The sequence below is a fragment of the Ptychodera flava genome, chromosome 4, assembly GCF_041260155.1.
Source record: "Ptychodera flava strain L36383 chromosome 4, AS_Pfla_20210202, whole genome shotgun sequence".
Taxonomy (NCBI): Eukaryota; Metazoa; Hemichordata; class Enteropneusta; family Ptychoderidae; genus Ptychodera; species Ptychodera flava.
The window spans coordinates 1,507,511-1,525,050 of NC_091931.1; the positions used below are offsets into that span (position 1 = coordinate 1,507,511).

At 39.4% G+C, this 17,540-nt stretch overlaps 1 protein-coding gene across 7 annotated transcripts in view; it reads right to left on the reverse strand.

Moving 5' to 3' along the window:
• LOC139130335 (transmembrane protein 131-like) overlaps positions 1-17,540 on the reverse strand; it is a 273,369-nt gene that overhangs the window by 199,623 nt on the left and 56,206 nt on the right. For all 7 annotated transcript variants that reach the window (XR_011551826.1, XM_070696090.1, XM_070696089.1 and 4 more), the window contains exons 6-7: positions 12,262-12,375; positions 2,766-2,888 (exon numbers count right to left, since the gene is read on the reverse strand). Coding sequence is in view for 6 of the 7 variants with exons in the window: in XM_070696090.1 (XP_070552191.1) it covers positions 2,766-2,888; positions 12,262-12,375 (237 nt within the window). In the remaining variant the exon portion in view is untranslated. The remainder of the gene's footprint in view (positions 1-2,765; positions 2,889-12,261; positions 12,376-17,540) is intronic.

Here is a 17,540-nt window from a genome sequence, read left to right on the forward strand (position 1 = left end):
AGGCTGGCTGTGAATAATGAGTCATGCGTCTTATATCTTTAATTGTGCATGAAGTGGGACGCTGCCGGTAACTTACCAATAGGTAATGGCAGGGTGTTAGTATTGTTCCCCACAATCTCGCTCTGAACTTTCGTTATTGCGGTTTTAAGCGCGAGAGAGTTAGGCAAAGAACGAGGTTCGGTCTGTTTCTCTGTTTGGTTAACATACGACAACACGTGAGATTCAGACCGAGGTGGCGAAGGAGGTGGAGGACACTCCTCCCCAAATGTCTCATAGATATATCCGTAATAACGACGGAAATAACTGATGTCTGATGCGATTCTTCCGAGTCCCCTTCCCCTCGAGTTGACCTAGCATCGCTGGCAACTGATTGGGACGTGGCTGCGTCTGACTCGTGACCGTCCAATTCATGATCCTCAGACGGGGCGTGGACGGACACACTGTCAAGGTCGACGCCAAATATTGCGAGAGTGCAATGTGGGCGGTAAGCCATCCTCGCTATCCTCATCGCTGGACGCTGGAGCCGAGTGGCGCTTATGAGCATCATGAGATGGAGATTTGCTCTTTCTTGCAACAGTGGGCACCACCTGAGAACCGGTTCTAACCGCTGAAGGTTGCCCCATTGCGCTAGGCCGTCCAGTATGCGTCGACTCAGTGAGCCTGTCGCTAGGGGCACCAAGACGACTCATGTTAGCAGGGGACGGATGCATGCGTTTAACACCATGACGTCCCTTGCCAGTGGGAACCGACTTATAAGTCGAACCAGTGGCAGTCTGTTTGCCTGTCGAAGACGAGCGGTTCTGCACTGGTATAGGCCCCATGAGACAAGTGCGCCCAACAGGAAGCCCTGTACCCACGTTAGGGCCCGGTAGTTGAAACCCCGGCTGTGTAACATTCGTCCCAACTGGGTGATGGTACAGTATCTGTTGTCCCGGGACAACTGGGTTAAAGTAATTCCAACCTGGAGGCTGGTAATACGTGCCCGGTTGGAAGAAAGGAGGATAACTTCCATATGGCTGAAAAGTGCCGGCTTGTTGGAAATTCCCTTGGTAAGGGCCTTGATTTGGAACATTAGGGGCAAACATTGAGCCTTGGTACTGTGTAGAATATTGGTTGAAGTTAGGATGTCCCATTTGATCCCTAGGTTGGGCAGGGTATGGCTGGCCTGCCCCATCCTGTTGTGGTAAAGTCCTTGATTCACTTGAGTAGCATACATATGACCAGGGACCCCACCTACTGTAGCCTGGTTGAAATTAGGATGACCTAATTGCGCTCCAGCTCGTGTAGGACACGTTGGTACTATCTCGCTTTGCTGCAGGATGGGTCCCTGGACAACCTGATAAGTATGCATAAGTCCAGGACACCCAGTACCGGAAGCAGCTTGCCCAGAGACAGGAAGTGTGGTCTCGCTTGGCGCGAAAATGGGCTGGCTAGAACCCGCGGTAGAAATCGATTGCGTTGTTTCACCGGGATTAACCGCCCCTTCGGTAACATTCAATGACAAACGGACATCACTTGCCTGTTGTGGGTCAGACAAAGCCTCCTTTGTCTTAGGAGGTTGTCCACCCTGAACGGAGCTAATTTCTGTGTTGGTGTCACCAGCCATATGAGCACGGTGCATTCCAACCAAAACTTGCGACTCAGAAATTGACGGGTCAGCCCCGGGGATGTCCGGGGTGACATCGTCGAGCGAGAGAGTGAAATTAGACCATTCGTCCTGTGTCCAAGTCAAACAAATGTCACAAGGTTGACTCCTTGTGCATTCTCGACATCGGAAATACAAATCATATCCGTCCTGCAGTGAGAACTGCTGCTTACAATCACACGTCCGATAGGAGAAAGCTATGACGAAAATCGGAACGAGTGTTGACTCAAAAAACAATAAAGAATTTTCAAGGAACACTGAAAATAGGAACACTGAAAAATACAACTGTACAACCACTCGTGCGTGAAATAAACGCCGATGAAACAATACAGTACAGAGTGTCTAAGCTATACGGAACACATGGCGTAACACAATAGCCCAAAAGGCTGACACGTGAAAACGTTCAAGAACTCGTTGAAAAACAGAATTAGCGGAAAAGGCTAATTGAAAACAATGAATAAGGTACCCAAAAGGGAAATAGTCACTTAGCTGTCATTCCTTGAGCGGAATAAGGCAGCCACGGCGACGAAAAAACTTGTGGGAGCCGTACGGAGCTGTCATAGACAGTCGTGCAAGAATTATAACTGGGTTACTTGGGGAGTCCAGTGACCTACGTCACAGGAAGTCTAGGCAGGAAGTTCAAGTTTTTAATCTTGCATAAATGGAGCCCCAAGGGTTATTTCCTGATAGTATCTGGGTGCATGTTTACAATTATTAATCCACATACGTTGTAGGATTGTGTTTGTCAGGCACCCTAAATCTACCGTAGGGTGTTTCTCTTTCATTTATGGTTTCATTTATGGTTTCTGAAAACACCTTCAAGCGACAGAGTTTTTGAAGGTGACAATGTACTGGTACAATCATTGATGTAAATCCTTATTAATGTAAGAAAGATGGAATTGATGAAATATATGTATCTCTCACTGTCATTATACTGTCTTTATCTCAGAGATCCTTTTCCTGTCACTCACTAAGGAATGACATTAAGGAAAAGATATCTTTAACCTGTTCCCTCCTGTTTGCCCTTTTCCTGTAAACTCTGTCACACTCACCATTGGTAACAGAGGGTCACACCACTATGGTTGCAAGGGCTCAAAAGTGTAAATGAGAGATTACAAACCTGTATTGTTTGACTGTATGGATTATGCATATTGATAAGTGGTGAAAAACTTGTATTTACAGGTACCCTGGCACCTAAAAACGGTCTTAATCTGTATGGGTTTGGTATTCCAACGCCAAAAACCTACAAAAAAAATTAAGAGGGACAAGTTGTTCATATCTTTCAATGTTGTTACCACTAAAATCACAAATTTAGTGAAACGCTTTCTGGTCATTAAGAAGTATCACTGGAGTGTATATGTTGAGATCTATGGGCACATAGGTCTGTGTCGTTGTTCCCAATTTGAAACACATGAGGCATGTCTAAGTTATGGTTCTAAATCGGGAAAAAAGATCAGACCTCTAGCTGTATTGGCCAGCCAAGAAACACATATGCGCACAATAATTGAGGTACAAGATGTGACATCTTAAGGTCTAATATCCTATCAAAATTGGAGGGTATAGAACTTGTGGTTACTGAGTTATGCATATATATATGTATAATCAAGGTCAAAGGTCATCGAGGTCACATGACATTTTGAAAAAAAAAATTTTACTAATTAATCCCTATATGCCAAAAATCAGACCTCTAGCTCTATTCGCTTGCCAAGAATTAGATATGTGCATAATTAATGAAATAAAGTGTGTGTTGTCACTTGTAAGGTCTCCCATCCTACTGAATATAAAGGATATAGCACTTGTGGTTACTTATTTATTGACATAAACATATATTTTAGGTAAAAGGTCATCGAGATCACATGACATTTTGTCAACAAATTTCTATCCTATAGTTATCCCTATATACCAAAAATCAGACATCCAGCTCTGTTGGCTTGTTCACAATAAGATATGTGCATAATTAATGAGGTACAGTATGTGGCGTCATAAGGTCTCCCATCATACCAAATATGAAGGGTGTAGCACTTGTGGTTACTGAGTTATGGACAAATATGTATATTTGAGGTCAAAGGTCACCAAGGTCACGTGACATTTTATCAAAATGTCTGAGATATCTGCGTGAACGGATGGACTCACGGATGGACAGACGGACGGACATGACCCAATCTATAAGCATACTGGAATTCATCCGTGGGGACTAAAAATTGTGTCACTGCATCCTTTTTGCAATATGAATACGATGAGAAACTAAATTTTTATTTTTCGTGGCCTTATACATGGGAGTCTATGGATATCTGCCTTATACATGGGAGTCTATGGACGTGTAAACTAAAAAAATGCAAATTTCACCACGATTTGCCCAAATTTTGGAAAGGTCACTCCTATGCACTTCCATACCAAGTTTCAAATCAATCGGACTTGTGCTTTCAGAGAAGAAGATTTTTTGACCAAAAATGGGAGAAAATTACAAAAAAATTCATGAAAAATAGCAAGTCCAAGATACTGACCCAAGATGTGCATAATCATTTCAGGTCAGCCCAAAGTACTTACATGCTAATTTTTAATGTAATCTGCTCAGTGGTTATTGAGTTTTTTCAATTTTGTCTGTTTTTACATTTTTTCACTTAATTTGCATATTTTTGGCAATGACAACTTCATTTGAACAAAATCTCATCTACTGCCAATCATCCATGTACACACCAATATCTAGATGAAATGTGCAGCGGTTTTGGAGTTTTTGATGTTGACGGACAGACATACAGACATACAGATATACAGACACACAGACATACAGACATACAGACAGTTCCCTAGCCTATAAGAAAAGCTTCCATTGCCATACATACATACATATGGCTATGGGAGCTAAAAATCATAACTCTGGAAGTAGACAAGATAGAACCATCATTCAAACAGTTTTTTGAATCCTGAGACAAGATCTTCAAGAAAAAATACAATTCAAGTAAGTTTAACCAAGATCAAAAAAGGGCCTGGCATCCCTACTACAATACAATGTCTGTGTGCCAAGTTTAAACAAATAGGGATAGTTAAGAGAAACTATTTTAAAAGATTTTATTTTTTTCAAAATTCACCGACTTGAACCAAGTCTAACACAGACGCCATTTTGCCACCTTATACGAATACTTTTCATTTGCATATATACATATGCATGTATGGGAGCGTAAAAATCAGCTCAGGGGTGACAGAGAAACAGCTGCTGAAGGACGGAGAGGACCCAATCTATAAGTCCCCGCAAGACTGCGTCCTCGGGGAATAACCAGATATGAACTGTAAATGCTCACGTGTTTCATTATACCGGTATATTGCAGTTATGTGCAAATTTGAACCTTTGCCACATGTTTGCAACTTCATTGAAAGTATTATGATCAACATAATGAACAATATTCACCACAGATTAACTCTATAGGTCATTAAGTATTCAAATACGCAATTAGCTGAAATAGAAATAATTAATTTCTTTGACTGCTGTCACTGTATCACCTCTTTATATAGCAAGTGTAATTGCTTCTTGTCAAGTCCTTGAAACTATATATTCCAAACTTTGAAAGCTCATTAGATATGCAAACTATAAATTAGCTGACTTGAAAACTTAAGTGCGAAATGAATTCCAATATTGGTATAACCTGGTATAATCATCAATGTACATAGCATGTTTAGCCAATTTTGATCCGATAAATCCAAATATATATCCCTAATTAGGAAAGCTCATTAAGGTGGTGGTAAAGGCTAGAGCGTCAATTACAAACTTCAATAAAACTATTAAAACATAAAAGTAGTCAACATTCTCTGTGGAATAAAAAAACTAGACATTTGGGGTCATAGGCATTGCAGAGTTATAGCCCGTTGAAACTTCTGAAAAAGTGACCAAATAATAGGAAGTTGGGGAGTCCTTAGTGTATTAACTATGGTAGAGGTCCCCTAGCTTTTAAAAAATGTTTGAAAAGGGAAAGTCATTTTTTACTGTTTTTCAGGAAAGTTTGACAAGGCAGTGCTTGCATTCAGAATGCATGACTGCTATTGTAAATGCATTTTTAGATTCTTTGAGTGTCAAAGAGGTGTCAAAAGTGAGATTAACCAAAAAGACTGCTCTGTGACTTCAAAAGAGGGGTGCAAATATGGCTTGTTTTCAACATTTTTGACAGAATCACAGTTTTCGTACATAATTTTATACCAATTTAATCCAACCTTTGAAATGAGATATGGACATGGAATTTTTACAGCCTATTAACAAGGTTACAGATAAGATTTGTACGGCACAATTTTCCTGTATTTGAAGTACTTTTTGAAAAATCACATTTTGAAATTTGAAAGAATTTTTTAAAAATTTTTGATATGTAAACCCATGTAAAATCATAAAAACAAATTTTATCTACAAATCCTGCCGTACAAATCTTACAATTAATAGTGTCAACATATTTATGACTAATTTGGTAATATTAATACAATCCAATTATTATTAATTTAAAAAAATATGAAAAATTAAATTTTAATATTGATTGGTGTCATATTTCAAAATCATGGCTACAAATATACAATTTTTATATTCTTTGGAGAAAGTATTAACTAAGGGAGTTATCCTGAAAATTTGAACTAAATATCTTGATTCTAACACTTGAAACTTTACATTAACTCTGAGAAAAGAATTGGTGCAAAAATAGCCTTTACCGGTACCTTAAATACACAAATTAGGAATTGGCCTTTCAATAATGTTAGCCTACATAATGGTATCTTTAATGTACATAGCAAGTTTCATCAATTTTGGTCATGTTAATTCAAATATATATCCCTAATTTCAAAAATTCATTAAATATGCAAATTAGGAGCTCCATGAAGTACAAATGCTTAATGACTGTCAATAACGTCGTATCATAGTATCTTTAACCCTTTTCCTGCCAAGTCGGTAAAAATCCGCTTGAAATTCGGTGTAGCCAGAATCTAAGTACTGGTGACCGTTATTCTACCAACTCGGTGGAAATCGGGCCTTTTTGGGTACCCCCTTTCCTGCCAAGTCGACGGCACTACGTTTTGCTATCCCCTATGCGTTTAGGGGTCATCCGAGGACAGGTTTTCTGACAAGGAACGCCTTTTCCCCTCGAAATGGGTTCGCAGGGAGTCGATAGACAGGGAAAGGTGCAGAAACCTGTCCGCCAGTCCCCCACACCCGAGGGGGGCTGGTTTTTTTTTTACCGCTTTTTAGCGGACTTGGCAGGATAGCATGGTGACGTTTTCTGGCGGAGTTGGGACGTACTTGGCTGCCTGGCACTATAGAGATTGCTGCCGAACTTGACCAACTCGGCAATGCTAATCTAGAAGGCTACCTCTTGCAAACGACTTGGCAGATATGCCGATGGTGCGAGACGAAAGTCACTTATTCAGTTGTGCGTGACTGAAAATGAGAACGTATTTTTGACGGGACGGCTCGACTTGTTCCTCCGATGGAACGGATATGAACGACTCGGAAATACCATTACAACTGGTGTCCGACGTACTAAGCTGGGCTTCAGCTCTGCAAGTTCAAGCCAGGCAACGTCCTTCACCGCCTTGGCCGTGCCATTCAATGGACGTAGCTTTGGATTTTTATTTATTCCATTGTCCGAAGTATTGGCTCTGGTTTGCAGGCAAACGTATCCTCTTGCCGACGCATTGGTAACTACGTACGCTGTTTGCGTACAGAGAATTCAAAAGGGCACATAAGGTCAATGCGTAGTGACTGCTACGGGGATACCGCCTGCATTTAGCAGGGACTGCTTTTGTCTAGCAGTACAATATGGCTGCCAGGCATGTGGACACGTCGATGGCTAGAACAATGGAAGCATATTGCGTTGCACCCGTGCATCGCAAAAGTGAACTGAAGACTTGGGTGTAGTGACTGGTTATCACTGGTTAGCTGCAGCCCAAGCCATGTCGGTACAAACCCGTACCTGACTGAGGACCACTCGATTAAGTCAGTAATGAACAGTAACACTCGTAAACCAACTCCCAACTGAGCTGGCTAAACTACGTGGAGCTGTGCTTCAATGGCTCAGCCATGTCGTTAATACAACGGCAAAAACGTAGTTGTTGTGCTACACTGCCAAGTCGTTGAAGGTACGTATTCAATTGACCCTACCTGGGGAAACAGGACAGGTTTGCGGTGCTGCTGCACCCCTAGCACGACCCTCAGGGTCTCTGACTAACAGACGAGTGAGGTGATGTTTGTGCCTAGCGGACGTGCGTAATACTGAAGGAGTTTATTTCCGAAAAAATAAACATGAAACGGCAATAAAATGACGCACTCCCAGGGGCAAACAAAGCCGGTGACCTCAATTTTTTTCTGCAGTAACCCTTGAGCTCCTTCCCCTGTCTACGGGCATGTAGAAATTATCGAAGTCTAACACGTATAAGTACGGCTAAAACAACCCTGAAAATGGGCGATTTCTGCCAAAATGCCTGGCAGGATAACATGCAGGAGAGCCAATCTTTTGCAGGCACATATTATGGGGCGGTTTTCTACTGACTTGGCAGGATAACGGACAAGGGCGCTCGGCAGGAAAAGGGTTAATGTACATAGCCAGTTTCGTCAACTTTGGTCTAGTCAATACAGATAAATATCCCTGATTATGAAAGTTCATTAAATATGCAAATAAGGAATTGGCTAAAGTTCAAATGCTTAATGACTTTCAATAATGTTCTTTCATAGTATCTTTAATGTACATAGCCAGTTTCGTCAACTTTGGTCTCGTCAATTCAGATAAATATCCCTAATTAGGAAAGTTCATAAAATATACAAATTAGGAATTGGCTGAAGTAAAAATGCTTAAACCACGGTGCGGGGTATAAAAGACCCCTAACTCATCGAAAATTCATAATGGCGCTTGAGTGACAACTGGCAACAGCAAGGTAGACCGCTCCGTGAAAATCAGCCGAAGCAATTCTCAAACAAACATTATTGGCATACCATAAACATAGACTGTTCCATAAACACGTAGGCCATACAGGTCACCGCAAAGTTTCACAAAGCCTTTTAAAATTACGACGATTGGGGGAAAATCGCTTTCGTAACAAAGGAAATGGCCCCAAGGGAACAGTCGTTCCGCGATTCAAACAATTGTCAATCATGCAGTGACGCGCAAAGGTGTAAACTGGTCAAACATTTGCTGTGCATACGAGAATAATTACGATGTAAATAAACCATGTGTACGCTCAGAGTTACATGTATATTGGCGTGCACACAGGATGAAAACGACGTGGTTGTCATAAACTATTTTACTAACAAGCGTTTATGATGCAATGACATCGCGAAAGTGAGCCATTTTCGGTCGTGACTTAGCAAGAGATGAGTCCAGTACCGGTACGATGTATCCTTGCGAAAAGTGCGTACACTGTATTTTACAGAACTGCAGGCAGAGTCCATAGTTTACAATGACATCGAAAACAACTAAATATTAAAGCATGGCGGTAGCCTCCATGATCAATTTGATTACAGTCAGTCAAAGAGAGCCACTTTTTTAAACAGCCCCCCCCCCCCCCCCCCCCAAATCTACGGCCGAAAGTACCGGTACGCTACAGTCGCTTTTGATATAAATGCTAGCCCTGAAAACGGCCGTATGGTTTGTACATGTACACGTGTTCTCACAATGACATGTCGTGTTCGGAGGGTTGGTAAGGTTTTGACATACCGGTTGCCCCAGTAACGTTTGGACTTCTGCTATGAGAATTAAACAAAGCTTGTAAAGACATCAAAACAGTATTTGTCAATGTCAGTTCAAAGTGAGCAAGTGAGCGTCGACGCGTCATCACCCGATCTTCTTTGAAAATGAAAGGCTTAGGCCTACTGATACGTGTGTCCGAGATCGGCTCATTGAGTTGGCACTACATCGTATGATTTCGACAAAGGTAAGGTTGGACTTCAATTTCTTCAATAACGAAGATATTTATGAACCCAGTCCCCAGTTCATCCCATTGCTCCGAAAATAAACATAACTCGTGATCGTGATGAGTTGTCCGGGGACAAAGCAACCGAGCAGCCGACCTCGATCGCTTACAGATATCGTGGTACGCGAGATTCATGGAAATCTCGATCCTTCCGTGATGTAGTGAACTTATTTTTCTATTTTAGCGATCGGTCATAACGTCGGGTCGTTCACCTGTTTCCTACCATTTTCCTGACCGTGTTTCTCAGTCAATGTTTAGATCGGTAATTCGTGATTTCAACATACGAAATTACCAGCTTCGGATTATTTTTAATGTTTATGTTTATTACTTTCTTGATGATTATTTCCATTATGCGTACTACGTACGGCGCCAATTCCGTATGTAGATATGGCGGTCAGAAGAAGAATCATTCTCGAACGATGACCCCAGAACTTCAGTGAATCAACTCAGCAAAAACTTCAGTACATCAACTCAACACGCTCCTGTTTTTAGGAAATTGATATTTTTTCCTTCTTTCTTTTTTCTTTCGCGTATTGCGAAGGCTGTACCTAAGCTTATAGTCAGAGCGTGAGTTGAGAGCAAACAGATTACGCAGATAATGCGAACGATAGCAACCGTTACAAACAGACTCATTATGCAGAGCCGTGCCCCAAAACGCCCACCGAAACTTGGCATTAATCCGGATCCCGGTCCATTTCGCCCCGGGCTTTAATGACATTTAATAATGTTCTATCATAGTATCTTTGATATACATAGCAAGTTTCATCAATTTTGGTTATGTAAATTCAAATATATATCCTTAATTTGGAAAGGTCATTAAATATGCAAATTAGGATTTGGATGAAGTAAAAATGCTTAATGACTTTCAATAATGTTAAATCATAGTACAGTGTTTAATGCTAGGACGTAAAAACAAGGGGCCACAGTGGGCCCCTACTCCTGTCCCAAGGGGGCCATTTTAGAAAATCTGGGGCCGTCATGATCACACATGTAAAACCCTTGAATTTTCTGCAGAAAATACTATAGTCTATCAAGTCAAAAAAAGGAGAATACTAGAGATCGGGCCACCTGTAACCAACCAAGCTTTCTGCAAAGTTGTCCCCCGTACGTACGCAACAGGCCCAACAATGGCAGCAGCAAACTAACCGTTTGGTTTGATTCAATTGTTTACGTAACTTATGTGATGAATTATTGATGTCGGACTTGAACAACTGTACAAATTACTACGGACTGTGATTTTGACTGTGGAAACGATCATGATGATCAAAGCTTAGTGCACCAGTAGGATTTCTCCGAGTGGCCCCCGATTTGCACTGGTCGACAATTATCACACTGATACAAAACGAGACTCGAGAGTGTAACCCGTACGACCTACATAAAGTGATCGATACATTAACTTTTAAACATAACTTGTATGTATTAGCAAATTTACGATCATTGGTTCTGACCAAAGGGTTTTACACAGCGGTGTTGTTCTATGCATAGACCTGGCTACTCTGGAAAACGAGATATGTCCGACCTAAACTATGTTGCTCTTCAAAACGATCATCTGGCCGGCCAAGCATGAATGCTTTCCTTGCAGTGTTCAACGTTTTGCTGGTATGGACGATAGACGTTGCAAACGCTTCAATTTAAGGGACTGCCCGATCATCCTGGGTTCATCAACTATTATATAGTACTGGCGTTAAAAATCTGAGCGGCGACTAGCTTTTCGCGATAACGCGGCGGCCAGAGCCGTTGTTTACATTCATCGATTATACCACATGCGCACGGCTCCAATACACCATTGCCCCTACATGTACATCAGTCCTTTCTACCCAGCTTCCTATGCACCACCATATATGCCGTAGTGGGCAAAGGTCGAAGGGTAACTGAATCGTTTTACATGGCACACTATGACTGAGGTAATGACCTTTGGGGAGCTACGTAAATGTATGAACTAAGTGAACTCTGCGTGATCGACCGACCCATTCATAAAATGTTGCGCCCTTAGTGGCGCACCAAAGGTAGAAATGAGGGCAATTTGAGATTTTTTTGCGCAAATTGCGCAATGGCACGTCCTAGAATTAACTCTGATAGTATCTTCAATATGGATACCAAATTTCGTCAATTTTGATTGAGTAAATTCAGATATATACCCCTAATTAGGAAATTTCATTAAATATGCAAATTAGTAATTATCTTTCACGTCACCCCTTAATAACTTATATAGCTGATATATCTTGATGTGATCTACATTTGTAGCAAATCTCATCAAATTGTGTGCAGTCGTTCTCAATATATATCAGTTTTTTCTAAAATCATTAATTATGCAAATGAGCAAAAAGTAAGCAAGCCATATCCCCCAAAAACTAATCAGTTCTTGACATTTGCAAACTGAATCTATGTACAAGATTTGATTCTGATCTGATGAGCCGGTTTTGAGATATTGAGCACATAGACAGACAGACACACACACAGACAGACAGACAGACAGACAGACGGACAGACACACAGACAGACACTCATCGCTGCGGCATGTGCTCACGTGTGTCAACACGTGAGCAAATAAATGAAACATTTTTCCAAAATTAAAATATTCAGCCCTTCCAGTGATGCACCACATGATGTTTATCACAACCAAGAATCAGATAACATATTATGGATTACGATTACATGGGAAACATAGTAATTTTGTAACTTACTTGGTATGGATACAACCCTTTATTGGTATGAATGTACAATGAATTCTCTGCATTACCAACAACTCTTGCTAAAAACACAACATCAAATGTTGTGTTTGCACCAGGAGGTACTAACTGTGAAAAAAAAAGATCAACAGTAAAACTTGAGTAGCACCACGCAATTCTGTTACATTGTTGTAGATGACAGTTGTTATAGGATTCCAAATGAGTACCACACTAAATCTAATATTGCACTCAGTAATCAAGAAATGTCATCTAGCATCCATTCTATACTGATGATATGAATTCTCTGTCATCTAGCATCCATTCTATACTGATGATACGAATTCACTGCCATCCAGCATCCATTCTATACTTATGATATGAATTCACTGTCTTCTAGCATCCATTCTATACTGATGATATGAATTCACTGTCATCTAGCAACCATTCTATACTGATGATATGAATTTACTGCCATCAAACATCCATCCATTACTAATGATATGAATTCACTGCCATCCAGCATCCATCCATTACTAATGATATGAATTCACTGCCATCCAGCATCCATTCTACACTGATGATATGAATTCACTGCCGTCTATCATCCATTCTATCCTTATGATATGAATTCACTGTCTTCTAGCATCCATTCTATACTGATGATATGAATTCACTGCCGTCTATCATCCATTCTATACTGATGATATGAATTCACTGTCGTCTAGCATCCATTCTATACTGATGATATAAATTCACTGCCATTCAGCATCCGTTCTACACTGATATGAATTCACAGTCGTCTATCATCCATTCTACACTGATAATATGAATTCACTGCCATCCAGCATCCATTCTACACTGATGATATGAATTCACTGCCATCTATCATCCATTCTTTACTGTTGATATGAATTCACTGCCATCAAGCATCCATTCTATACTGATGATATGAATTCACTGTCGTCTACCATCCATTCATACTGATGATATGAATTCACTGTCGTCTACCATCCATTCTATACTGATTATATGAATTCACTGTCGTCTAGCATTTATTCTATACTGATGATATGAATTCACTGGTGTCTACCATCCATTCTATACTGATGATATGAATTAACTGTCATCTATCATCCATTTTTTACTGTTGATATGAATTCACTGCCATCCAGCATCCTTTCTACACTGATGATATAAATTCACTGCCATTCAGCATCCGTTCTACACTGATATGAATTCACAGTCGTCTATCATCCATTCTACACTGATAATATGAATTCACTGCCATTAAGCATCCATTCTATACTGTTGATATGGATTCACTGTCTTCTAGCATCCATTCTACACTGATAATATGAATTCACTGCCATCAAGCATCCATTCTACACTGATGATATGAATTCACTGCCATCTAGCATCCATTCTTTACTGTTGATATGAATTTACTGCCATTAAGCATCCGTTCTATACTGATGATATGAATTCACTGTTGTCTAGCAACTTTTCTATACTGACTATATGAATTCACTATCGTCTACCATCCATTCCTGTTTACATCATAAGACAAAATTCAAATAATTCTGTTCCTAAAACAAAACATACCATAAAATACAGATGCACAAAGCATTTTGACCCGGACTCATTTTGTAAAGATTTAGCAAAAGTCCCGTGGTCAGTCATCAATAGTTTAGATGATATTACTGATATGCTTGACACGTGGAATAAATTATTTCTAAGTATTGTAGATAAACATGCACCAATTAGAGAAAAACGTGTCAAATATCCAACAGTTCCAGAATGGTGGAATGAGGATATAGATCTAATAATTAAAATTAGAGATAAATACAAAAAGAGTAAATCACATGATTTATATAAACATTGGAGAAACAAAGTTACACATTTAATTAGAACAGCCAAAAAGGAGTTTTACAACAGTATGCTTGACAAGTATTCAAATGATTTCTGGAAGTTTTTTAAACATCTCCGAAATCAAATTCAAAGAATCCCACTTTTCTTACCAGTGAGGGCATTGAAATATCGGAACATAAAGAAATGGCCAATGCTTTCAATAACTTTTTCAAAGATATAGCGTCCAAGTATATCAAACAAATCAATTACAAAGGTGATAGTTTTATGCACAAATTAAAAGATTTTATATCAAAGAACCTACCAAAGAATACGCAGTTCAACATAACTGTGTTGGATGAATCAGAAGTTTTGAAATTTCTTACTGGTATAAATTGCAAGAAATCCACTGGTTCAGTCGGTATAAGTGCACGCTTTTTAAAGATAGGAGCCAATCAGATTACTCCAAGCCTCACAGTACTTTTTAAAGCCCCAGTATTTGTAACTTTTAACCTTTTTTTAAGGTTCGAAATTACATGTTATTCCCCTACATCCATCGTGAAATGTTGTTCAGTGAAGATATAAGCTAAATTTGTGACATACAAACGCTAAATACTGCCCGATCGACCCCCAGGCCGCAAATAATGACGGCTCCCTAAACAGCTGTGTAAGCCAGAGTCAGAACGACTGGGACCGGTATACGCAAGGCTGATATCTCAGCGAAAATTTAGAAACAACAATGAAGCTACTGCTAAGAAATTTACAGACTCTTGGCTTTTCATGCATCAGTTTTTGAGCTTTTATACCGGTAAAAATAGTGACAACATCACTGTTCGCTCCCATATAGTTATCAAAACAAGTCAACAATTGTATGAAACATGGACATACATATACAGACAGACTGACATACACAGACTGGCACAGAGTGATGACATTGACCCCAAGTGTGCCTTGGCCCATGGAGAGTGATAAAGATATAACAAACAGCTGAATGTAATGATAAAATAGTTAAGTATAGGCCTATACAGGCACTGAGAGTGAATATGTTACAGCAATTTGATTAGTTTCTTTTCCTTTTCTACTTCTGTCATAATAGTTAAGACAATCAATCTGCAAGGCAGTTTATGTATTGACAAATATGTTATCTTTTACAAGCACACAGTAAACTGTTCTTGATTTTTCATTTACAATATTTGACATAGACTGAAATACATAACATGCAACCAATGTTTACACTTTGCCCATACACCAGATCCATGGAGAAATTTCAACATACAATCATCAACTCAGAAACCCTACAGGAAAAAGTAAACATTGTTTTCTTCCAGAACAGCTGGTACATCCACATCTGGAACAACTTACAAACTTAACCAATTACACAAGGATGATGACACAAGAGGTAAAGTTAAACTGTGGTGAACTTGACTATTCCTTTCAAATCCTTACCTAACTTGACATCTTAAACTAAAATACACTGCATGGTTAATTGTGCACAAAAATACATCGGGGTGGACCATTTGATAAGGGATGGTGTCTGGAAGATCGATGAGGTACATTATCTTTTTTGTCCGATCCATTGTACATTCTTTCTGCCCCACTCTCCCACCTTTTCTTTTTATCAAACCTTCTCTGGCTGAATTTTTTATTGGCATTTGTTATGAAATTTTTCAAAATCTGCCAGGATTTTTTTACCCCATTTCAACACCTAATACAGTTTACCATATCCAATGCTTACTAAATCACCACATTATATACTCTTAGTTCCAGTAGGTATAAAATTACCAAAAAAAATCTTAAAAATACAAAATGAAAGATATCCCAGTAAAACTGAAAGTTTCGCAAAGTTGCCCCAAAAATTCAAAATTCCGGATTTCAACTTAATTTCAATATATCTTATTAACAAAAACCCTAAGGACCGGTTTACTAAATATCAAAGCAATCAGACTGGTAAATTTTGAGAAACAAATTTTTTGACCAAAAATGAGAAAAATTGCCCCCAAAATACAAATTTGCAGATTTCATCCTAATTTTAAATATATCTAATTAACATAAACCCTAGGAACCTATACACTAGATATCAAAGCTACCAGATCAGAAGTTTTAGGAGAAAAATGTTTTGACCAAAAAAGGCAAAAATTGCCCCCAAAATAAAAAAAAATTGCCAGTTTCAACATACCTTCAATACATTATATTGAGATTAATCTTAGATACCTGTATACCAAATACATGTATCAAAGCTATCAAATCAGCAGTTTTTGGATTAAAAGATTTTTTATCAAAAATTGGGAAAATTTCCCAAAAATTACAAATATGACAATATCAATACAATTTGTACAAGCATGACTGAGGTCATTCTGAGGAACATGAATGATAAGTTTCATAGCAATCAGACGAGCGATTTCAGAGAACAAGATTTTTTGACTAAAAACGGAAAAAATACGCTAAAAATACAAACATGCAAATTTCATCCCAATATTTGCACACATAATTTAGAATACCTAAAGAAATCTGCATACCAAGTTTCAACCAAATCTGACCAATGCTTACTGAGTTTTAGCCATTTGCAGGACTTTTCCTTTTTTCCCCCTCATTTGCATATTTTGGCACTGACATGTTCATTTGAACAAATTCACATCTCCACCCCTTGGTGCACCTGTACACCAAATACTAAGACAGTAGGTGCTACGGTTTAGGACTTTTTGATGTGGACGGACTAACAGACATACATACATACTTACATACATACACACAGACGCCATTTTGCCACCTTATACGAATACCTCCATTTGCATATATACATATGCATATATGGGAGCGTAAAAAGGCATTCTGAATACAGCGGTAAATTTCCTCCCAAACGCGAAAAGTGAAGATGCGGGCATTCTGCAATGGACGCTGTCAACTTTGCCTCGCTGCAGGCCCCACATCAATCTCGGCCCCGGCCCCGCTGCACTTGTAAAGTCCACCACCCCCATGTAGTACAGTCTTACAGGACTAGTAGCCAGCCAAACCACAGGCGACCCAATCAGTATTACTGAGTTTTTCACACTGTTTTCTCTATCATTTTCTCTTCTTTCTTCATGCTCTGAATGATCGGAATAAATAAAATAAATGGTTTATATAACCAAACCTAGCCTCTGTGACTCTTTATTTATTTTACACTCCATTACAAGGACGTATATCTCTCATACACACATGCTGTAATTAATTAGTCAACACAACTAATTATGCTAATCCGTGGACTTATCAGAGGTTGGTCAACATCGGAAAGATAGAGATGTTAATGAAAAAGGTGAAGATATGAAGATCTTGGGAAACATGTCCCGAGGACGTCCGTAAACCTAGTGGACGCTTATATATTCATGATATGCGCAAACAAACACTGCTCATTATTCAAAAATAAACGGGAACGCTGGAATATTTAACGCACATGCTTTTCGTTGCCGAGC